Source organism: Peromyscus eremicus, chromosome X (assembly GCF_949786415.1).
Source record: "Peromyscus eremicus chromosome X, PerEre_H2_v1, whole genome shotgun sequence".
NCBI classification, from domain to species: domain Eukaryota; kingdom Metazoa; phylum Chordata; class Mammalia; order Rodentia; family Cricetidae; genus Peromyscus; species Peromyscus eremicus.
The window spans coordinates 26,835,883-26,859,184 of NC_081439.1; the positions used below are offsets into that span (position 1 = coordinate 26,835,883).

Here is a 23,302-nt window from a genome sequence, read left to right on the forward strand (position 1 = left end):
GCACCAAAACTACACAGAGAAACCCTGTCTCGAAAAACCAAAATAAATAAATAAAAATTAAAAAAAAAAGACAGGTGTGTGTGTGTGTGTGTGTGTGTGTGTGTGTGTGTGTGTGTACATGTACATGAGAGAAACTATCAAAAAGTTAGGTTTATTCTTTAACATGAAAGACAAAAGGAAGTGGGTGGGAGTTTGTATAACATTTCAATTGTGGAACTCAGGAAGAAGGACCATTTCTGCACAGGCAGATCTACTCAAAATAGAAGATTGGACTCAGATACTCCCACAAAGAAGTGGGCTGCTAGTTTGGAAGAGAATAAACAGTCTGAAGAGGATCCTGCAGTTCATTCAGTGGATGCCTTTTGGGCATAGGACACTGTTAGACATGGCACAGAACTTGATCTTAAAGCAGTGCTCTGTTTACAAAGAACTCTCTAAAAGATAGTAATTAAACCATATATGATATATGTAATATTTTCTATAACCATAAGCTCTAGGCACTGCTGTCTCTATTAGTATAGATGGATGGCTCTAGGCACTACTGAGGTCAAGCATCAAGTCTAAGATTTCATTCATACTTAGTATGTGACAGAACCTGAATTTGAGTCTAGTAAAGTTCAGTGTCAGAGTCTGCATATTAAACACTTAGCTCAACATTAGAGTCCCATATTACAAGAAGGCTAGATTGTATCATGAACATTAGATGTTATAACCCTCCCTCCTCTGTGTGTGTGTGTGTGTGTGTGTGTGTGTGTGTGTGTGTGTGTGTGTATTTGAGTGCATATTTGGTGCTTGGGGATGGACTCCATGGCTTTGCCCATGTCAGGCAAGGACTCTACTACTCCACTACATACTCATCCCAAAACTATTCTTGAAAGTCTGTTATTTGCGGAACATACTGGCAGGAGTGTCGAGTTTAAGGTCATTTTTGCATACATAGTGAGTTCAAGGTCAACTTCTAAAACTCAAGTCCCTAACTCAAAAAAAAAAAAAAAAAAGAAAAGAAAAAGAAAAAGACATTCTCTTTTACAGTCAGTACAGATCAGTTTTACCCTCAAGTTGGAATGGAAGGTTGTTTCTTCAGCTGAGCCCCAGATGTAGTACTTGGCTGTGTTTTAGAGATCCCATGGTATAAAAATATGTGCCTTTAAACACTAGAATCACACAAATTTGGGAGGCATGTTTGCATTAGGGGAGGGATTGAAGGGATTCCTCTCAAAGCTCTCTAAGGTGTGGACTGCAGGTTCCTGCAAAGTATGTTCTGTTTCTGTAGAGATGAAATCTTGAGTGGGTAGAAACACTGGTCAAATTAGCAGTGAATCTTTGACTTCTGAGCGGTAGGGTGAGGCTTATGGGACCCTTTCTACCAAGATCCCTGGAAGCAAGGCCATGAACTCTCATTTGTATTGGTGTCCTGTGATTTTTCTTCTGCTGAGAAGCACGTTTCTTGAACCCTTCAGTTGGCAAATACTTAGTGAATGAATACCTGTAAAGTACCTGATACTATGTTAAATGAGATATGCCATGACTAGATCCCACCCTCATGGAACTTTCAGACTATTTTAGGAGATGACTATTAACCAAGCCATCCCAAAGTCAACATATGGGTATAGTATACGATGTGAATGAAAATTATGCTGTACTTTAGAGGTTAACCAAGGAAGGCTTCTTTGGGGAGTAACATAACATTTGAAGTGTGAAGAGATGGAGATGTTAGCCAGGTAAAGGGGTAAGGATGGGGATCAGGTAAGAAAGCAGACAGAGCTACATGTACAAAAACATTCTTGTACTTACTGTTTTGTGCATATTAACTCAGTGCTCACAACTGCCTTTGGGGGTAACACTATAACCTCCATTTTAGATGACAAAGCCTGAGGTGTATATGCTTTATTGAGTTTTCCCAAGATCACAGCTGGAAATGGAATGGACTAGAATTCAAACACTGGACACATTCCTCAAGCTACTGGCCTGGGAACTGGATGGGAGATGATGATTTCATCTTAAGCAAGCAAGCACTGGACAAAAAGTGGTGCTGAGGAAAAATCTGGTGCTGTGAGTTCAGTGTTGAATATCACGAATGGAGCTTTTGAGATAGCCTAGAGGAGATGAACAAGAGTTCTGTGTTTGTATGTGTTTGGAGTTTTGGGAAGACCGGAGGCTAGGTATGGGTGTTTGACAACAATTGACTATTGGAAAGCACAGGAAAAAAAACAGGTTCTGCCCAGGTCCAGCTTGACATGGCCTGGAGCAAGTTCTTTCTCTTTTTTGTTGCATTACCATCTTGGTGTGGACTTAGCAATCTATCCCAGCAGTGTGCCAGTCTGATTCTCTTAATGTTTGTTTGTTCTCCTAGCACCTGTTTGAAGCATGGCCTTCTGTTCAGGATGACAGCAAGGGGCCTTTCTTGCCCAGGATGGCAGTCTGCTCTTCGTGGTTGCTGTATTTTCTTTTCTTCAGCTCCTAGGTTTCCTTCTTATGCCTGTCAGCTTGCTTTGGCTGGACTCCATGTTACAGAAAGCAAAATGCCAATTTGAATTAGTCATGGAGATTAGGGGATTGGAAGTGAAGGTTCTTGGTGGTGGGGGATTAATATTTATTTGGTACAGTGCTAAGCTTGTTGGAGTGACTAATTCCCCTCATGGTGCCATGTTCCTGTGCTGATGGCAGTTTATTCTCTTTGTTCTAGCTTCATTTGTGGTCTTCTATTCAGACCTTTCTTTCCTGCTTAATTACAGTGGGAGGTTGAAGCTGTAGTGCAGTGGGTAAAATGCCAGACCAGCATAGCAAGAACCGGTGCTTGAGTCCACAGCACTTCCTAAACTGGGAACAGTAGTGGGCAGCAGGAAGATCGGGAGTTCAGGGGTATCCCAGCCTTAGCCAGCATACCCTGACTCCAAATCACTGCCACCACCATGGAAAAGTTAGAAGGGGACATGAATTCTGGGTCCTAGGGGAGGCCCTTAGGACCCATGGCCAGTGCTATTGTAGCCCATGGGCTTGGCATTTTGGAGGTGTTTATGTCAAATTAAGGTTCCAAAATTTGGAATGGTCAGTATTTTTTCCTTAATATTTTTGTTTAAATAATAGATTTTTTTCCTCATTAAAATTTCAGACACCTATTTTGGTGGATGATTGATGGGAGTTTTCAAAGAAATTGAAAGTCTTCTTTTCTGTTTTACCTGTTATCAGGTCTTCAGAGGCCATTTGTGTTTTTCATGTTTCATAAGCTATTTTGGACATCTTGCATGTAGAGTCTGATTCTGCCCGCATAGCATCTCCAGCTATACCTTCTGCTCCCACTTGTCTCTGCAGTCTGTGTCTCACCAGGATTGTTGGAAGCTATGTTGGGTCAAGTCCTCATCTTACTGAATTTCTTGGCTGTTTTTTGTCACTGCTCTTCTTGGAATGTTCTCATTATCGGTGTGCATGATACCCTACCCTCCTGGTTCTGTGGCTACTTTTGCTGCAATTTCTTTGCAGTCTTCTTCTGCCTACTCCTAATGCAGTGGTCCTTGAAATCATTTCTCACGCTGTTGTTCTTTAGCTCATAGAATCTGGTGGTGATGTGTCTCTATCTGCCAGACAGTCTTACTTTGATGACCCACTGTCACTTTGAATTGATGGTTCTTTATCACAGTACCAGCTCTCCTGGGTCCATCACCCATTACCATGAACCAGAAAGTTGGTCATTGTCTTTGACACTTCCTTCATCCCTTATTCCCATTCACTTACCAATTCCTGACCATTTTATGTGCCAGACTCTTATCTGTCTGTTCTGCCTTACTTCTCAGTTCAGGCAATTATCTCCTGCCACTGAATCTGTGATATTAACCCATAACCTGCCTTCTTCTAGCTGACATCCTCTTGCAGACAAAACTGGATTTTTTTTTTTTATCGAGACAGGCTCTCACCATATAGCCATGGCTGGGCTGGAATTTGCTATATAGGCCAGGCTGGCCAAGGACTCAGTGATCTGCTTGCCCTTGTCTCCCAAGTATTGAGATTAAAGGCACTGATGCCATGCTTGGCAACAAAAGAGATTTTAAAAACACTAACAGGCAAGAGATTTAAATATTATGCAGTGTGTACATGTGTTGAAACACCACATAGCACTCATTATTATGTACAAATTTTATGTTTTTAAGTTCAGCTAAAAATAAATGTAGTTATCTCTCCCCTAGCTACGCATCCTGTACTGACTTAGAATTTGTCACTCTGCTCCTCGTTCTTACCATATATATCATGCACATTTTTGAACATGGCTCCTGGGCTCTCATGTCATTTGGTCTCTGCTTTCCTGTTCGGCCACAACAGCTCACTGCTTCACCCTCGCCACACTGGTCGTTTCTCAGGTGGTCAGCATTCTCTAGTAGAAACTTTACTCTTTATCTCACTTTTGCCTCCTTTGTCTGAATTCATCTCTGCTTTCTCCCTCCAGAACAGCAGGAAGTATGAGAGTTTTCCTACTGTGCTCATGTATATGTGATGCTTGCAGTTTTCCATACTTAAAAAAAAACAGTTTATTGCTCAATTGTATATTTATTAGTGAAACTTAATCAGACTAATGGGAATCTGATCATTATGTATTTCCATCTTCAAGGCAACTAGAATTTTTTTATAATGTTCCCAGAACATTTTATGCAGACCCAAACAAATAGAATGTGTGTGTGTGTCTACATGTGCACTTGAATTCATTCATTCATAATACCCCTCTCGCATTTTATTTTATTTTATTTTATTTATTTATTTATTTTTATTTTGCAATACAATTCAGTTCTACATATCAGCCACAGATTCCCTTGTTCTCCCCCCTCCCGCCCCTAATCAGCTGTCTCACCCATTCAGAGGGCCTGATCCAGTTGGTGACCCCTCAGCCATTGGTTCATAGTTCATGTGTTTCCATCCGTTTGGCTATTTGTCCCTGTGCTTTATCCAACCTTGGTCTCAACAATTCTCACTCATATAAACCCTCCTCATTCTCACTAATTGGACTCCCAGAGATCCACCCGGGGCCTAGCCATGGATCTCTGCATCCAGATCCCTCAGTCGTTGGATGGGGTTTCTAGCACGACAATTAGGGTGTTTGGCCATTTATTTTTTAAACCCAACTTTAGGGATGCTGGTTTGGCAAATGAAATTTCCTTGCAACTACATCTGATGAAAACACAATGATCTTCTATTTGAACTCCCCCCACCCCCACTTTTGAAACCCTAACCAAGCTTGCTGTACAGTGTCTTTTTCTGGAGGGATGAGCATAACAGTGCTGTGGAGCACATTCTGATCACCATTCTTCTTAGATAAACGATGGCAACAGAACTTGGAGTCTTTTAGAAGCCTGCCATTGCATTTGGGTTTTGGAGCTATTATTTTTGTTGCAAATTTTGTGTCAAACTGGTACAGAAGCAAATTTTAGCAGCATGCTCATGTAAGTTTGTGAACTGAAAAGCATTTATTACATGTAGCTGTATATTTGTTTCCCACTCAGTCTCAATTTTTTTTTTTACCATGTTTCTCCCTAACACCCTGAGAGTTCACTTTAGATACTCAGGGCCAGAAACAAATTCTCCCTAGTCCTTGAGCCCTTGTGGAATAGTTCTCACGAGAAAAAGCAAACATGTAAGGATGATAAAAGAAAGAAACACTCATGAATCTCTGTTAGAATGTTGTTGGCGTAGGTCAGGAGAGAATTGCTTGTGCCACAGGTAAATTGTTCCTGTAATACTTTTGATGGGAACAAAAAGAAATAGTCTTTTGGGGAGGCCAGTGTGGCACTGAGATAATCGTTTTTTCTTTTCTTGTGTGCTATGAAAGTTATTTGTGGGTGGATTGGATCAGGATTCTGGCAAAATAAGTAGAGCAGAGTGTAGACAATGGCTGAAAGATTAGGACGGGGCCAGCCGGAGTGATTACAGTGGCCTCATGAGAGAGCTGGTGCTCTGAGCCGGGAAAAAGAGCAAAGCAAGTCACCACATAAAGACAACAAGCTAAGCACTGTCTCGGCCACCGGTTAGCTTCGGAAGTGGCCTACAAGGCAGCTTAGGACCACCAGAGCTCACCCAGGGTTTCAGGAACTCATTTTGAGGCATCATTAGGTCTCTCTCTCTCTCTCTCTCTCTCTCTCTCTCTCTCTCTCTCTCTCTCTCTCTCTCTCTCTCTCTCTCTGTGTGTGTGTCCCACACACACATGCACATGTTGATTTAGACCTTTCTTTTGAATCTTTCCCCCTCCCCCTTGTCTAAGAACGCTCGTCCTGACTATTGAAGAGCCCCAGTGGCTACTTCAGCATAGTGTTATCTCTACATTTAGTTCTTGTGTTTTCTTGTACTTTCCATTAAGTCAGGATGATATGCTTGCTTATGAATGACTGAAGTTAAACTTATGTAAGGACAAATGAACTACTTCATGATTAGTTTACTCCTAACAGGGCCATGGGGAAGGAAGTCTACAGTTTAGGTTGTTTCATATTACACAGTGAGCAGTATACTGCAAATGTTATTTTGTGGATGTGTGTTGTGAGCTCTTAAGATGCTTATTCCTTGGAGCCTAAACATTTTTACAAAGTCAAATATTGAAAAGGATGCTGAGTAAAAAGTGACCCTCTCACTCCTAACTTCTAAGCACCCATCACAGAAACAACTATGACGCATGTCTTTTGTATAACTGTATACAAAATACTTATTATTATATATGACTCTAATTCAAATACATATATAATTATATGTAGTATAATCAAAGTTTGTAGTTCAGCCATGTGGTAAGTAACCCATTATACATCTGTTATATACTCAGCATTTTTCTTTAGCAGTAACCTTACTGACATTCTGTGGCAATACACAAAGACTCTATCTTTTTGTGTTTTTCTTACACAACTCTTGGGATTTTGTTGTATGCATTTTCTATAAGCCATTTATTTAAGCAGCCCCTTCTTGCTGACATCTAGCTCTTGCAAGCATAGCATTGTTTGCAGTTGTATGGGTTCAATTCCTAGGTATAGATCTCTTTAGTGAAAATGTCTACACTTTGGTAATTTTTATAGAAATTTTCAGATTGTAAGCTACACCAATGAACACATTTGACATAATGTAGAAAATATATCTTTTTTGGTACCTTTGTAAATATAACATGTTAACAAACTTATAGACCGTTGTCATCCTCCTATGTGAAAATGCTAACCTTTGTATATTAATTAGCATATATATCAGTGAATTGGAATATTTTAAAGTTATGAAGTTCTTCCCTATGTGTCCTTTACTATGGATTGCTTCTTCATATTCTAGTCCTTTTAAAAATTATGCCTGATCTATTTATGACTTTGTACTGATTTGACATTGTTAAGCCTGAAACCATAAACTGACACTTTAGACCTACGAGATTCTACAAGGTGTGTGGAAAACTGCTCCTTATGTGTACAAATATAGATTGTGGGCACTTGAGGTACTTGAAGGAGGTTAGGGACCCAAGTTTCTTTTCTGCTTCATAGAACATCAGGTCTGTGGGTAATGAGAATCTCTTGTTTATATGATTATGACAACAAACTTGAATCACTTAGTGTCTTAGTCAGTGTTCTATTGCTGTATAAAGGAAAGTATTTAATCGAGGTTTAGTCCATGGGAAGCATAGTGGCACACAGGCAGATATGTGCTGGAGAAGTAGCTGAGAGTATCAGGATCCACAGCCAGCAGGAAGGCCAGACTGGACTTGGAATGGGCTTTTTGAAACCTCAGAGCCCACCCCTGGTGACACACTTCCTCCAACAAGGCAGACCTCCTAATCCTTTCAAATAGTGCCACTCTCTGGGGACCAAGTATTCAGATCTGTGAATAAGGGGACATGCTTATTCAAATCAGCACATTTAGTTTATGGGTATAGATTGGGTAAAAGGTCATTTGTTCTTAGAGATAGTAGGTGTAGCCTCTCTGTTTTGTTTATTTGGTAAAGAGGTAGAACTGTCTTGATTCTTTTTTTATATATATACCCATTCTTGACTTGAGATAATGTTTACCAGATCCATTCTCCATTTTACTTCAAACCCTATCTGGATTTTTATACCATTTCCTAATGAATAAAAAGGCTTATGTAGACTGTCTAATGTGTATTTTACCCCACTGTGTCTTGTAGGCAGTAGTTTTCCTGTCCTGACCGCCCACTCCTCATCCTGGTAGCTGCTTCCAAATTACCACACAGACTTAGTATTATTTGTAAATGCTCAGTCAATAGCTCAGGCTTGTTACTAGCTAACTCTTACATTTAAATTAACCCATTTCTATTAATCTATGTATTGCTATGGGGCTCATGGCTTTACCTGTCCTCTAGCATGTCTTGCTTCCTGGGAAGCTGGCTGGCAACTCTCTGATTCCGCCCTCCTTCCCATCATTCTCAGTTTGGTTTTCCTCCATGGCTACTGGCCTGTCAGCTTTTTTTTTTTCAAGACAGGGTTTCTCTGTGTAGCTTTGCGCCTTTCCTGGGACTCACTTGGTAGCCCAGACTGGCCTCGAACTCACAGAGATCCGCCTGGCTCTGCCTCCCGAGTGCTGGGATTAAAGGTGTGCGCCACCACCACCCGACACCTGTCAGCTTTTTTATTAACCAATGAGAGTAATACATAATCACAGTGTGCAGATGGATTATTCCACAGCATTGTCACTGTAAAATCCATAGGTAGTTGAATGGCACTGTGACCACATGTATGACCTGTTTTTTTGTAGTATCAAGCCTCCTGTCTTTTTGTTGCCTTTGCTTGTTTATAGTTCTTTTTCTATTTTTCTAGCTATTATTCTTGGGGAAAGAAATATTTCACTTCAAGTGATAGTGAAGTTTATTTTTTCTCAGGTGAAAGCTTTTTAAAAAATCATTGATTGTATTCCTCAGTAAGTGCTCACTATGTGGCCATACTTCTTGAAAATTAGAAAGGCTATTTGCTTTTTTTCTTTGCTGGTAGTTACCTCTCAAATAAAAAGCAAAAAGTTTTTTTTTAATTCTACGATGCTAATACTGAAGAAATATTGGTTTACTGAATGAAAACTCCAGGGAAGTACATATCTGGGAGAGAAGGTGAAGGATATTTGTAGGAATAAGATATTAATTCAACAATTATCATAACTGGTCAGAGTGTTGCCTGAAGGCCTGAAAGCATTTATATTTAGAAGTAGTGGGTATTGAGAGAATGGTGATAAATAGCCATAGATTTAATGGCATTACAACTGGGTAGTTAGACTACAAATAAATGCAAATGAATGCATTCTATTTCTGGCATTAGTGCTCTCACACAAGGTGTGAGGCATTGCACTGAATGAAGGCTTATTGTAGCCAGAACTTTCTGAGGTATAGTTAGGGTGCACATTGATCTGATAGATAGAAGCTTCTTTGATTTGGTGTTTTAGATTTAGCTGAAAACACCTGCCTGAATACAGGATCTTAGACAACACTTTGTAAAAGTAGAACTAAGAGTGGTGTTTGTTTCTGATTTACTCTCCAGGACTCTTTGGTCTTAGTTGTAGACTAGGCTGTTAACATGTAAGCTGCCTTTATAAGGACACTATTTTAGCCCTTGGCTCATCAGTATTTTTCTTGATGTGAGGTGAGCAGTAGTATCATGGCTTTTCTCCAACAACAGTAGTGACTACTGATTGATTGTATATTTAGTCTCAATGCTGTGATTGGCCCTTTCAGTCTTTCCAACAGTCTTGCCCAGTAGATATTACATCCATCCATTTGGAAATCTTAGTAAGTAGCTTTCATGAGTCAGCAACCATTCCAGTGTTACATTGAGGACTGCAAACTTGTTCTCAAGGTACTTGTAGGCAAGTTGTGGAGACAAGTTCAAGTCATACAATCTCATTTATGTATGTAGAATTGAAAACTGAGAATCACTGCAAAGATAAGGGAGTGTTTTAGTGGCATGAAACAGAAAAATGCAACATAGGGCTGCAAAGTGGCTACAAAGTGAGGGAAGACTTCCCCAAAGAAGTGATGCTCAGGTTGAGCTGTGAAGCATGAGGTAGGACTTAAGTTGACCAGGCAAGGATGGAGCTGCAAGGTGGGGATAGGAATCTTTGATGTTGTGGCAAGAGCCTCAACGAGGCATTCACTTGGCAGGTTCTTAATTGTGGACAGCAGGAACTCCTTTGACTAATTTAGCAAAAGTGCTCTATAGCAGTGCTATATAGTATGGATAACCTAGTAAATCTTCAAAAGACCTGAAGAAATTCTAAGCCAATAGGAACAACACCTCAAATCTCACAGATAAGCCTGGCTTCAAAGGGAACTTTGCCTCCGCCACAGTCAGAAAGCTACAGGATTGGGAAATGCTGCCATTGTTTCAGCTCTACTTCCGCACTGTGTGTGCCCTCATGAAGGCACTTGAAGACCTTGTTTACTGCTCCTTTCACCCTGTAACTTGGATCTGAATCAGGCTTCCATTGGGTGTATTTGTTTAGTGGAACCCATGTCCCATCTGGAATTTGAGCACTAAGTGTTTGGGCAGTGCAATTGTTTTTTTACCTCAGCAGCTCATGCAGCACAAGGAGTTATGCTAAGACAGGGTAAAATATATTTTGAGTGAGCCAGTCTGCCACATAGCACATAGAGAACAGACACACTTGAACTAAAGGAAGGCTGGTGTGACGAGCCTGAAGTGGGAGGGAAATGAAGCTGGAGATCAAGATAGGGCCCTATGAACTTTCGGATTGCTTTTTAGGTGTGGGAACCAGGTGGCTTAGAAATTAGCATGTTAAGAAGGGGCCACCCCAAATTTGCACGCCAATCTGTGTGTTTCTGGAACCTGCACTTTATTGGTACTTTCAGTCTGTAGCCTAAATCTCAGAAGTATTTCTTGTTTTCAGCCTGGATTCTTGGAGCATCTGTTTCCCATCTGGTCTTAGGCTATCTTGAGTGTGAAAGGGAGAACATCCTGGCAGAGACAGGCAGCCTTGACCTGACCTACAAGGCTTCAAGGATAGGGATGGAACATTGTTACTGTATTTTTGAGTCTGTAGCCTTAACAAAGTCTCTTCTTACTGCTGACTTCTTATTTTTTCCTGCTTCTTTTCGAAGCAACAAGAAAAAACCCTGACAATGCAAAAGATACCTCTCCTTCTGGAGTAGAAGACCTTGGCTTCTCATGGAAGAATTGGAGACAGTGGTTATTAAAGAAATGTTTATGTCCATCGAAGTAGTGTCAGGGTTACATATGAGAATGACAGTAAATTAATGACTGATTGACTGCATGCGTTGTAGCCTAACTCAATTCTTTAAACAGTGAAAACATGCCAACTGCTGCTCTCATACAACAACTATGTGCTTAAGAAGAGGTTTCCTGGATAATCTAATAGTCTACCAGTTGTAATCTGAAGCTGTATCAGATGATGGGGGAGCATATAAATCTAACAGTCCTTCACATCCCAAGAGAAGATCCTTGACCTACAAAATTGATTTAGGTATTGCCATTAGGTCCTTTCTGAAAATGAAACAATTCTTTATTACAGAATGGATGGATAGGTAGAAAGAGATAACCATAGAGCTTAATGACAAAAAAAAAAGTCATGTTCTGCCTCTTTTATTTTCTAGGCATGTGGTCTTGGTATATTACTTACATTACCTAATCATCAGTTTCTTGTTTTGCCAATGGGAAACAATGGGACCTACTTTGTAAAGTTATTACAAGGATGAAAATAGGTATATTAGATACTTATAGTACCTGTCATTTAGTAGAGTAGTGAATGCATGTTACCAAACATTCATTTATGTTCGTGGGGATAGCTTTCTTTTGTCTGAGAATTTAATATGCATATAATGTATTTTGATAAAATCATCCCCTTTCCATCCCCTCCAGCGTCTCCCTATGTCCCTACCACTATTTCTTACCAGCTCCGTATACTCTTAAAAATTCCATTGAATTCACATATATGCATGGGTGAAGGACAGTCTACTGAAGCATGGGTATCCAAGAAAACCGACTCTCCCTCCCACAGCAGCCAGCACTTGCCAATAGCTCCTCAGCTAGAGGTGGGGTTTCATGAGCCCCTCCCCCGAATATGCTGGGATTTTAGCTGGCTCAATTTTGTAGTCACATGTGTCTTCATGTAGTCACAGTTGCCATGATTTCATGTGTGCAATGACACTGTCATGCCATGTCAAACATAATTTCATTTCAGATAGTTACTACCTTTGGCTCTTACATTCTTTCTACTATTCTCTTCCATGATGGTCTTTGAGCCTTGGGAACAGAGGGCGTTCTGTAGTTAGCCATCTAGAGCTGAGCACTCCATAGTCTTATATTTTTCATACATTGTCCATTGTGAGCCTCTGTACTAATCACTGTCTACTGCAGCAAGAAGCTTCTCTGATGAAAGTTTAGAGATAGACTAATCTAGGGGGTTATAGTAGAATATTATTTTAAGGTGTGTTACTTTTGTTTATGCTGCATTTGTTTAACTCCGAAGCTGTATAACTGTGCCTGTCTAAAACACCTGATGGTCTAATAAAGAGCTGGCCAATAGCAAGGCAGGACAAAGGATAGGCGGGGCTGGCAGGCAGAGAGAATACATAGAAGGAGAAATCTGGGAGGAGAGGATCTAGCAGCCAGAGAAGGAGGAGGACTCCACGGGCCAGCCATTTAGCTACACCACAAGCCACGGAGTAAGATTTACAGAAGCAAGAGAACAGGAAAAGCCCAAAGGCAAAAGGGAGACGGGATAATTTAAGGTAAGGAAAGCTGGCAAGAAACAAGTCAAGCTAAGGCTGGGCATTCATAAGTAAGAATAAGCCTCTGTGTGTGATTTATTTGGGAGCTGGATGGCGGGCCCCCCAAAGAACCAAAATACAAACAACAACAGGGGGTAGTTTACTACTGTATTCATTTAGCATAATAATAATAATAATAATAATAATAATAGTTTTAGGTTCTCTCCTAGGGAATATGACCTAGCTAGCCATGGGTTTTTGGCCCAGTTAACTGTACCAGGCATGAGCTCTGTCTTATGGAGTAGCCTTTAAATCCAACCAGAAAGTGGTTGGCTACTCCTATAACATTCTTGCCTCTATTACACCAGTGGGCATATCGTTCCAGACTAGTCATTGCTGTGAAAATTTAGATTATCTTTAGAGCTAGCAACTGTGTGTGGCACATTAGGCTCAGAGAGATTTCTACAGTTTAACATTGACCTGAGATGGTGAAATTAGAGCCCTAAATTACTTTGGAAAACTATGGCTAAAAGTAGTTTTTGTATTGTTTTTGCTAAAACTTGAAAAGGACTTTAGTCTAAAATCATTCTACTTTCATGGGTGAGATGGCTGAACTCTAAGGCAGCAGCATTTATAGGAGCCTTCAGGGTAGTCTTGTTGTCTAAGCAGAACTGTTCTATGGATGAAAGAGTATACATACCCTTTAGACATTCTGTTGGACAGTACTTCCTTGTAATTCGTATTATTCACCTTTGTGTGATTTTTAAGGTACTCTGAGGGTGAACTTCACCTTTGGGGATTTTATTACTAGTATTACTTGTTAATGAGTCTTTTGATGTCTCTTTCATTACAAACAGCACATTTTCCCTAGAGATAATAACTTGCAGCACCAAATATTTGCATTTCATTTGAAACAGAATCAAGGAGTTGAATATTTTAAATACAAGCAAATCTAATTCTCCTGTGTCTAGAGAAACTGTATAATGAGCCATATGTTTGTAGATTATGTAGACAGATGTGGAAGAATTCTTTCTCCTCATGTTCTTTTTTGTTTTTCTTTTTAGACAGTGTCTCATGTAGCTCAGTCTGACCTCAAACTATGTAGCCAAGGCTTGCTTTAAACTCCTGGTCTTCTTTGCATCTACCTCCGGAGTGCTGGGATTATAGATATGTACCACCACACTTGGCTACTCAGATATTTTTTCTTAAAAATACTGGCAGAGCTCAAAATTGGCGTCAAGTAGCAAATATCTCTGCCCAGCTAATAAAACCAATAGAGCTAGGGTTGAACTAGGCAGGCTTGTCAGGATGTGTTTGAAGGCAGAGCCTTTCCTGGTTCTGGTTTCTGCTTGGGTGGCTGAGTCTCCACAGAACATTCACTCCCACTCCTCGGTGCTCTCAGCCTTTGCTATTTTCTTTTAAGTGACGGACTTTCCAGCTCTTTTATTCAAAATACTCTGTTGATTGCTATGACTGATTGGGATTACCTCAGAGGTGATGGATGGTTCTGTGTGCCTGAGTCCTGCAGTGAGATGTCCCTTAGTCACTGATAAAGTGACACTGATTTGCCATTTCAGTTCTGGAGTGGGCCTTCTGTGCTGATGGCTGTGTGGGCTTTGTTCTCCTCCATTTCTCTTTTAGCTCTCCTTACCTGTAAATCACATTTGTCTCTGGCTTCAGTTGCTTAAATGGTTGTAAATGTTCTTCCTGTCTTCAGTCTTCGCTGAGTCATTTTCTTTTCCTTCCTTCCTTCCTTCCTTCCTTCCTTCCTTCCTTCCTTCCTTCCTTCCTTCCTTCCTCCCTCCCTCCCTCCCTCCCTCCCTCCCTCCCTCCCTCCCTGCCTCCCTTTCTTTCTTTCTTTTTCCTGAGACAGAATTTCACTGTATAGCCCTGGCTGTCCTGGAACTCACTCTGTAGACCAGGCTGGTCTCTAATTCACAGAGATCCGCCTGAGTCTGCCTCCCAAGTGCTGAGATTAAAGGTATGTGCCACCACCGCCCGGCTCCCCTGAGTCATTTTCAATGAAAGGATCCTTTTATGCTTGAATCTGATTATCTCATTGTCCTGTTGAATATTATCTGTGGCTCCCTAGTATCTTCTAGATACACTCTAAGTCTGTTAACTATGAGCTCTGCTTTCTACGTGAACCATATTGAGGCAACTCCACCCATGTCTCTGTTGAACTAGAGGTATTTATGTCACTCAAAATGGAGCTGCTTCTAGGATATGGCCACTTTCTCTGTTTTGATGTCTTTGTGAATGCCACTCTCTTTGCTTGCCTTGCCCTGAATGTACTGTGGCTTTGCCTCTTATACTTGAAGTCCTTTTGAATCATCAAAGGGTTAAATCTAGTCCTGAGTTCTATTCACAGACTGTCTGATTCATTAGGAGATTGTGGTTAGAACTTAGAACTTGCATTTCTAACAAGTCCCCTACTCATGCTGATATGTGTGGGGACCAGAGTTTGAGTAGGAAAGACCGGGCTACCTCATATTATTAAAACACTTTCCTTACTGTTTTGAGATTGCCTGTGTGCCTTTCTTTCTTACTGGGCACTAAGCTTTCTGAGAAAGAGAATTTGTTTGTCTGTCAGTATGTTTCTAGCAGTCTTGGTCTGGGTTTGTTGGTATTCAATAAGTGTCTGTTGATGTGAGAATGAACACGTCTCTGTTCGTGCAATGAAGTTTAACTTATTTTGCTTCTTCTAATGGGTCAGTTCTGGGGACTATTTTTATCTTCATGAAGTGTGAGGAGTCATTTCTTCCTCCATATGCCATTATCTATCTGTTCTTGAAGTAACTCAGTAGATACAGGACACATAAACTCCCACAAAGATTAGACTGCAAGTGAAGAACAGAAAGACAGAGCTCATACTTGTAGAGCTCAAACTTTAAAAGATCAAACAGACCCAGAGATTTTCCTCTTTTATTTTAAACTTTTCTTTGTTTTTGAGGATTTCATACATGTATACAACAAAATGATCACAACTCCCTCCCATTTCTTCCTGCAGTTCCCTCACACTTCCTAAAACCCAGTTCATTGTAGTGTAATTTTTATTTTTTTGAGAATTTCGTAGGAGTACTGTCTTTATGTCATTTCTTCCCTCCTCCCTCCATCTCTTCCCATGTCCCCCCACTCTCTCTCAAATTCAGCCTCGTTTTCTTTAATTGCTATTGTTACACACACACACACACACACACGTATATATGTGTGTATATATATATATATATATATATATATATATAATTTCAGTGTATAACCTGTTTAATTCATTTAGTGTTGCTCTAATATGTATGTTTTTGTGGATGACCATTTGGGTTGGATAGCCAATGAGGGAGCTTCTCCCTGGGGAACACTGATTCTACCTCTCTTCGCAGTCATTCATTATCTATAGCTCTTTATCTAGGGGTGAGGGCTTATGAGATCTCCCTAGTTCACATTGGCATGCCAAATGGTGTTGTCATTGTTCAGGTCTTCTTTGTACCACCATATGGTTGAGATTTCATGATGGGCACAGGTGACTGAAGGACCACAGTGTTCCGATGCCCTCCCTTTGTTGTAAGACCTTTTGGGTCCTAGGAACTAAGAATGTTCCTTGCTACCTTATGCTTCCTTAGAAATGAGGGGTTTGGGTTCTCATGGGAAGAAAAAAAGAGAGATTGGGAGTAGAGTGTCTCAGTGTTTTTTTCTTTAAGAATTGTTAAATTTAAGTGTGTGTGTCCATGTCACAGTGCATATGTAGAGGTCGGAGTACAACTTGAAACCATTAGTTTGCTTCCTTTCTTTTACTGTGTTGCTCCTGAGGATCAAACTCTGGTTGTCAGGCATGACAGCATGCACCTTTACCACACCAAGCCATCTTGACAGCCCTGGAGTTCCTTTTTAACATCTATTTAAGTATGTGTGTATGTGTGAGGGCATGTGTGTGGAGTCAGAGGACAACTTCTGGCCACCAGTCCTGTCCTTCTACCATTTGGGCCCTGGGGACCAAACTGAGGTTGTCAGCCTTACTTGCTGTCAGCTCTTACTTGCGGAAGCACCTTGCCAGGTTGTTTTTATTTATTCTGTAGCCATTTTGAATGGTCATGGCCTGGGAATATGGAGTACAGATTTATGTTACCCCAAATTCCATGTTCTAACAGTGAAACAATTGCATGTTTTTTTTTTTTTATAGTTTTACAGAACAAAGAAAGTCATAAATAAAGAGACAAGTTTAAAATCCATTAGTGGGTACTAGGTCCTAGAGGCAGTTTCAGCAAGATGGAGGAAGCTTTTCTGTAGGCTCAAGATGCTATCTGTTGACAGGTTTAGCTTTTGGATTGGTAGAAACTAGTGGTCTGCTAAGTTAATAGATTCCAAAAGGGTTTTAACTATTAGTCACGAGATGTCAGTTCTGACACAAAGCTGGTGAGCAAGGGATGGCTATTCTGGAGGGCTAGAACTTAGCCCAAGATAAGGTAACTAGCCTCTGGACCTGCACCATTCCAGTCTCTCCACAGTCCTGCACTTCTAATCAGTTAGCCTTTGCAGACACAGCTTCTCTTCCTTGCTCTTCATACTCCTTCTTCCATTACAGGTCCTTTAGACCCTTTTTGTGCCACTGCTTGGCTCACTTGTCTTTCAGCTCCTAACAACCTCGTTACTCTTTTATCTTTTACTCTTATTTTTTGAGATACAGTATTACCATGTAGAACTTGAATTCTCTCTGCAGCCAAGCTTGGCCTTGGACTCATGATCCCCTGAGTCAGCCTCCTGGTTTGCAGGGATTATAGGCGTGCACTCACTCCTTTCTCTATATCACTTCTGCCCCAATCTCAAGATTCTTATGGCTTTTTCATAGCTTTAAATTGCACCTGGCCCTCACTGTGGATCATGGCCTGGCTATGTGTATGTCCAGGTTTTGCTTTTTCTTCTTGTTGGTCTGTATATTTGTTATTTATATCTTTAAGAATGAACATCTTACAAAAGTTGTTCTTTCAAGAAAAGAACTTTCTATGCCAAAGCATCTCAGAGGCCAATGTGTTGTGTGCCCACCCACTGTTATTCCGACTTAGCCACATGATACCAGGTATGAGTCAGGTCATTCATCCACACATGGCTGCTGACCTTACCTTTTTAATAGACTGTGTTGGGGTAAGAAATGACCTGTGTTATGGGTGTGGGCATGGTAGAGATATAGAGATGGTCCTTTGGAGCAGAAGGCTGTGCGAAAAGGGAGGATTTGGCACCAGAGGAAGAGCTTCCTGGGAAGAAGAGTTAAGTTTGGTCCATCAGACATGTGAGCCCATGGGCAGTTGGAAACCTGCCAAGTGAGCAAAGAGTAGCTTGGATTTTAAGAGTCCCGAGGGCTGGGTAGAAGAGGTGGACTATTTTGATAAGCAACAGATGATCTCATAGACTTGTTTTTTGGCCTGGAGATTGATTCAAGGGTCACATACATGATGGATAAGTCCTTTACCTTAGCAGAAGGATTACCTTCATGCTGAGTGTTTGTAGACTTTTACGTTGAGGGATCAAACACCTTTTCCTGCCTACACAGAGAAAACCTGTCTCAAAAAACCAAAAAAAAAAAAAAGTTCCTAACATTACCCAGATAGGAAATAAAGTAGCTGCTTTTGAGATTGGAGAAAGAGCAACCATGGCTAACATGAGCAGCAATTAGCTAGGGTGGCTTCATTCTCAGGAGAGAAGGAACACACTCCAGGGGAGCAGGAGCTTCCGTTTAGTACCAGGCGATGTAGCAGTTTGGCAATGAGCATGGATCTGTCTGTGCAGTGAGAACCTCTATTTCCCCTAGTTTCCTTTTGCCTTCCCTGTGGCCATGTCTTGGTTCCATGGACATGGCTATTGGTAAAAATATGTGTTCTTGCTGTAGATGGGAGGGATGGAGCAAAGCCCCAGATGTTTCTCTCTGCACTTCCATTTTGCTTCTGTCTCCAAATCCTAGTATACCTTTTGTTTTCTTCTGTATTGGGTCTCTGGACTTCTGAGCTCTGAAATCTTCAAATTTGGCATGCCTGCCCTCTAGCGGCAGGTTTGATGCACTCTCTTGTTACCCTGCTGATGGCAATACCATGATAGTTCTCACTACTCGCTTTGTATTTAGTAAATATTCCCAACTCATACATGTGAAGGACAGATTCAGTGATACTGACTTGCCACTCAAGTAGGACCCAGAGACATAGGGTTGACTTGGAAATTTTGACTCCTGGATTTATATAATGTAAATGCAACAGGAATAAAGAAAAGATTAACCCCCTTATTATAGCTCACACCTATAACCCCAGCACCCAGGAGTATGAGGCAGGATTACAGAAAATCCAACACCAACTTTGGCTACATATTAAGTTCTAGGCAATCATGGGTTACAGTATGAGATCCAGTCTCAAAAAAAAAAAAAAAAAAGAAGACAAGAAAAAAACCCCAAAAGATTATGTGGTAATAGTTGCAGCTGTATGTTCTGTGCAGCGCAGAAGAGACTGTGAAGCTAGGAAGATGCTCAGTAGGTAAAGCACTTGCTATGCAAACACGAGGACCAGAGTTCAGATCCCCAGAACCCATTTAATGTCTGCTGGGCATGGTAGCTTGCCTGCAGTTCTAGTGCTTGGAATGTGGAGACCTGAATCAAGCTGGCCAGTGAGCCTAGCCGTAGCAGAGAGCTCAAGGATCAGTTGAGAGACCCTGTCTCAATACATGAGGTGGTAACCAATTGAGGAAGACACCTGATCAGCTTTGGGCTGCCACATACATGTGCCACCACACACACTTGTGAAGAAGCATATTATTTTGTTGTCTACTTAGCTAATCTAAAAGGATCAAAATATGATGACTAGCTGAAGATAAGAATGGCTGTCTTTAAAAACCCATCTTTTAACACATTGGAAAAATTTCATCATTCTTTAACTGTTGAGTATTTCATGTTTAGTCATGTTAACTTTGAAGATACGAGAGAGCATAAAGCCTGATATCTACTTTATGTCATAGTTTATGTTTTGGTTCAATTCTTATAATGAGGCAGTTATGTTTATTCCCTTGAGGAAAAGTGAAGAGAAATATAAAATAACTTTCATTGCTATTTAACTCTTATCCGTCATCTCATGAAAGGAAGGTTCTGTGAGCACTGTTTTTAAAGTCCTTTTCAGTGGAGAGAGAACTGCAGGATAACAACAGTAATTACCCAGATGAGCCCTGGAGGATAACAGAAGAACAGCGGGAGTACTATGTCAATCAGTTTCGGTCCCTCCAGCCAGACCCGAGTTCCTTCATTTCAGGTGAGAGAACATGGTGCCCATGTGAATAATGGGGAACATCTTGAGAACCAGTTGTTACAAAATGAATATCATAGCCTTCTCTGATTCCAATTTATATTCCTCTAAGGTGGAATTTCTTATCAAATGTAAGTCATGCAGAAAAGAAATGCTAATGATCCTGGGAGAATTATACTGCCATTGCAGAGGGCTTAAATGGGAATTTGGGGGAACTTGGTCCAGACCCTGCACCTTTTCAGCCAAACCACTTGGAACAGTAGATGATAGTGCCAAGGGACATTTTAAATTGCTTACTCATTGTATTAGAGCAAAGACAAAGATAGCCTTCCAGCACAGGTCTCCTTGTGTTTTATGCTCCCTAGAAGTTTTGGGTCATGCTCATTTCTTTGGCGCAAGTCTTTCTTCCCTGGTTTTTAAAATTAGGATGTGAGAGGAAAACTGGCCAGTATTTGTCTCAATGTCAGTTCTTCTGGATTATCTTCAGATACCTGCATTCCTGTTGTACCCTCATGTAAAATTCAAGCTGAGAGGGATTGATTTTTTTTTTCGAGACAGGGTTTCTCTGTGTAGCTTTGCTCCTTTCCTGGAACTCACTTTGTAGACCAGGCTGGCCTCGAACTCTCAGAGATCCGCCTGGCTCTGCCTCCCGAGTGCTGGGATTAAAGGCGTGAGCCACCACCGCCTAGGGATTGATTTAATTCCCGTGTGCCTACATTTTACCAGGCTAAACAAGCAGCGAAATAGTGGAGTCTGGAAGAAAACTTGATAAAACTTTCATCTTACACTTCAATTTTAAAGAATAAGTGTGTTTTTGATCATTCTAAACTAACAGTGAAGCATGGATTAAGACTAATTTCTCTGAATAAGGTATATAATTGATACAGTCTTGTATATGTAAAGGCAAACATCATTTTGGTGATTGATGGTAATGGTGTTACGGAAGGTAGAATAGTATAGAAATAAAGAATGAATTTTACTGTCATGATTTAGAAAAGACAAGCAGAAATCTAGATAATATGTATTGACAATGGAGTAAACTTACCTCTTGCTCAACTAAGCCTTTTTACAATATATGCAGATATTTAGCTAAATATGAATAAGTAGTTGTTAGAAGTGTTTTTTATTTTCTTTCAACCTTTTTATTTTTGCAAAATTTCAAGCATAGATACAACTTGACTTGCCAGTATAATAAATCCCCATGGACAAGTAAGTGTCAGCAATCTTTGTTCCTTCTCAGCCAAGATGATTTTGTAATATAATTGCCAGAACATTTGATTTGAAAAATATTATAGGATATATCTTTGGTTCTCTTATAAAAATAACAGAACTCATTGTTATATGTGAGAAAAAATCACGGATTCTTTAATACAATCAAGACTTCGTTGTTCAATTTTTTCTGATTATCTTCTAAGTTCCTCTATTTATTTATTTATTTATTTATTTATTTATTTATTTATTTATTTATTTATTTATTTCGGAGCTGAGGACTGAACCCAGGGCCTTGTGCTTGCTAGGCAAGTGCTCTACCACTGAGCTAAATCCCCAACCCCCTAAGTTCCTTTAAAATGTTTAGCTTGATCACAATGAAGGGGTTCATAAATGACAGTTAGTCAATGGCTTTAAAAATAAACATCTTAATTGAGATATAATTCATATACCATAAAACTTACCATTTAAACTGTGCAATTCAGTGATTTTTGTTCGTTCTTGGACTAGATTCATAACCTGAATTTAGAACCTTTCTATCACCCCTCTATAATCCACCCACTTAGTAGCAGTTACTCCCTACTCCTGCCTTCTCCACCTCCTGGTCCTAGGACACTATTAACGTCCTTTTCTCTCTCTCTAGATTTGTATATTCTGGGCTTTTTATATAAATGGAGTCTCTTTTTCTGGTAACTTGATGGTGGAGCTGGGGTGAAAGTACATGAGTATGTCTCACTTGGTGTACTCAAAGGAGAGAGCACTCACGCTTTCTCCTTAGCTCCCTTCTTTAGCTGGTGGCATCTGGGACATAGTTGAACTTGATAGCTGTCAGCTTCCCAGTGCCTTCCACCTAATGTTTCCGAGACTCTATGGTACAAGTCTCCTATGTGAAAGCCAGCACTAGCTAGTAGGTGGGATCTACTGTGCTTTGAAGAGAGAGGGTTCAGCAGAAAAAGACTTGGAGGAGAGGAGAATGTTTTTATGTCTTGGTTAATAAAGAATAGTTGGTAAATAGGCTGACAAGTTCTGTCTGTCAAGTGGCACAAGGTTGTTGGTTGCATTGGTAGCCAAGAGTCATGTGTTAGCATTATTGACAGGGTGCTTTTGGAGAGAAGGCTCATTAGTTTATTGATACTTTGCTTTTGATCCTTCATAATTTATCAGAAGAAAGTAAGTATTGCTTTAGGATCTATTATAATCCTTTTTAAAATTTATTTTATTTTGTTTATTCTTGAGACAGTGTCTTACTGTGTAACCCTTGCTGTTCTGGAACTCGCTCTGTAGACCAGGCTGGCCTCGAACTCACAGAGACCTGCCTGCCTCTGTCTACTGAGTGCTGGGATTAAAGATGTGCAGGCCATGCCTGGCCTGCTTTTTGTTTGTTTTTGTAGTGCTGGGGCATGGATTCCAGAGCTTTGCATATGGCAGTCAAGTACTCTGCCACCAACTGCATTCCCACCTCTTCCTATTGTTTAAGGCCAATTAGAAAACTTGTAATTGCACTTGAGACTTTTACCTTAGCTTAGAACAACTTGGTGCTTTAATGCTCTCTGGTTTTAGAAATGAGGCTTTTGAGTTGTGAAGCTGCTGAGAGCTGGAAGCATGAAAGAGCTCAGTGAAGGCTAACATTTCAAGTACAGCCAGGACAATGGGATGATAGCTCAAATTTAACTGACATAGGCAAATTTACAATGCAAAGAGTCCTGGATGGATTCTTCAAAGCACCCTCAAGAGGTAGTAAATCTCATCAAGAAGATTTCTCAAGATGTCTCTCTTGTTTCTGGTGGGATTAATGTACCATTTTTTTCTTTTTGCTCATCATTTTGCCATGCTCTGCATTGCTTTTCTATTCTTTAAGTATAAAACTCAACATATTTCTTACTTAAGTAATTTTGAAAGTATTCTTAGGAATTCTTAGTAAAAATGTGCAGTTTTGGTAGAAGCAAAGCAGGAATTTATATGGTTAGTATTTATCATTGCTTCTTTTTACGTATGTTATATTCCTTTTATTTGTATTTTTCTCATGTTTGCAACAACACAGAACAGTCTTTGGCTAGGCAAGCCCCATGCTGCTCTTGCTAAAGTCCTGTGACTTGTTGTTGCTTGTAGAATGCATGTATTTGTGGTTGTTTAGAGAGAGTGCTGA

General features: G+C 40.4%; 1 protein-coding gene across 9 annotated transcripts in view; it reads left to right on the forward strand.

The window, feature by feature from the left end:
- The window catches only part of Reps2 (RALBP1 associated Eps domain containing 2), a 225,910-nt gene that overhangs the window by 94,715 nt on the left and 107,893 nt on the right, over positions 1 to 23,302 (forward strand). For all 9 annotated transcript variants that reach the window (XM_059250895.1, XM_059250902.1, XM_059250904.1 and 6 more), the window contains exon 6: positions 19,815 to 19,953. In XM_059250895.1, the coding sequence (XP_059106878.1) occupies positions 19,815 to 19,953 (139 nt within the window). The remainder of the gene's footprint in view (positions 1 to 19,814; positions 19,954 to 23,302) is intronic.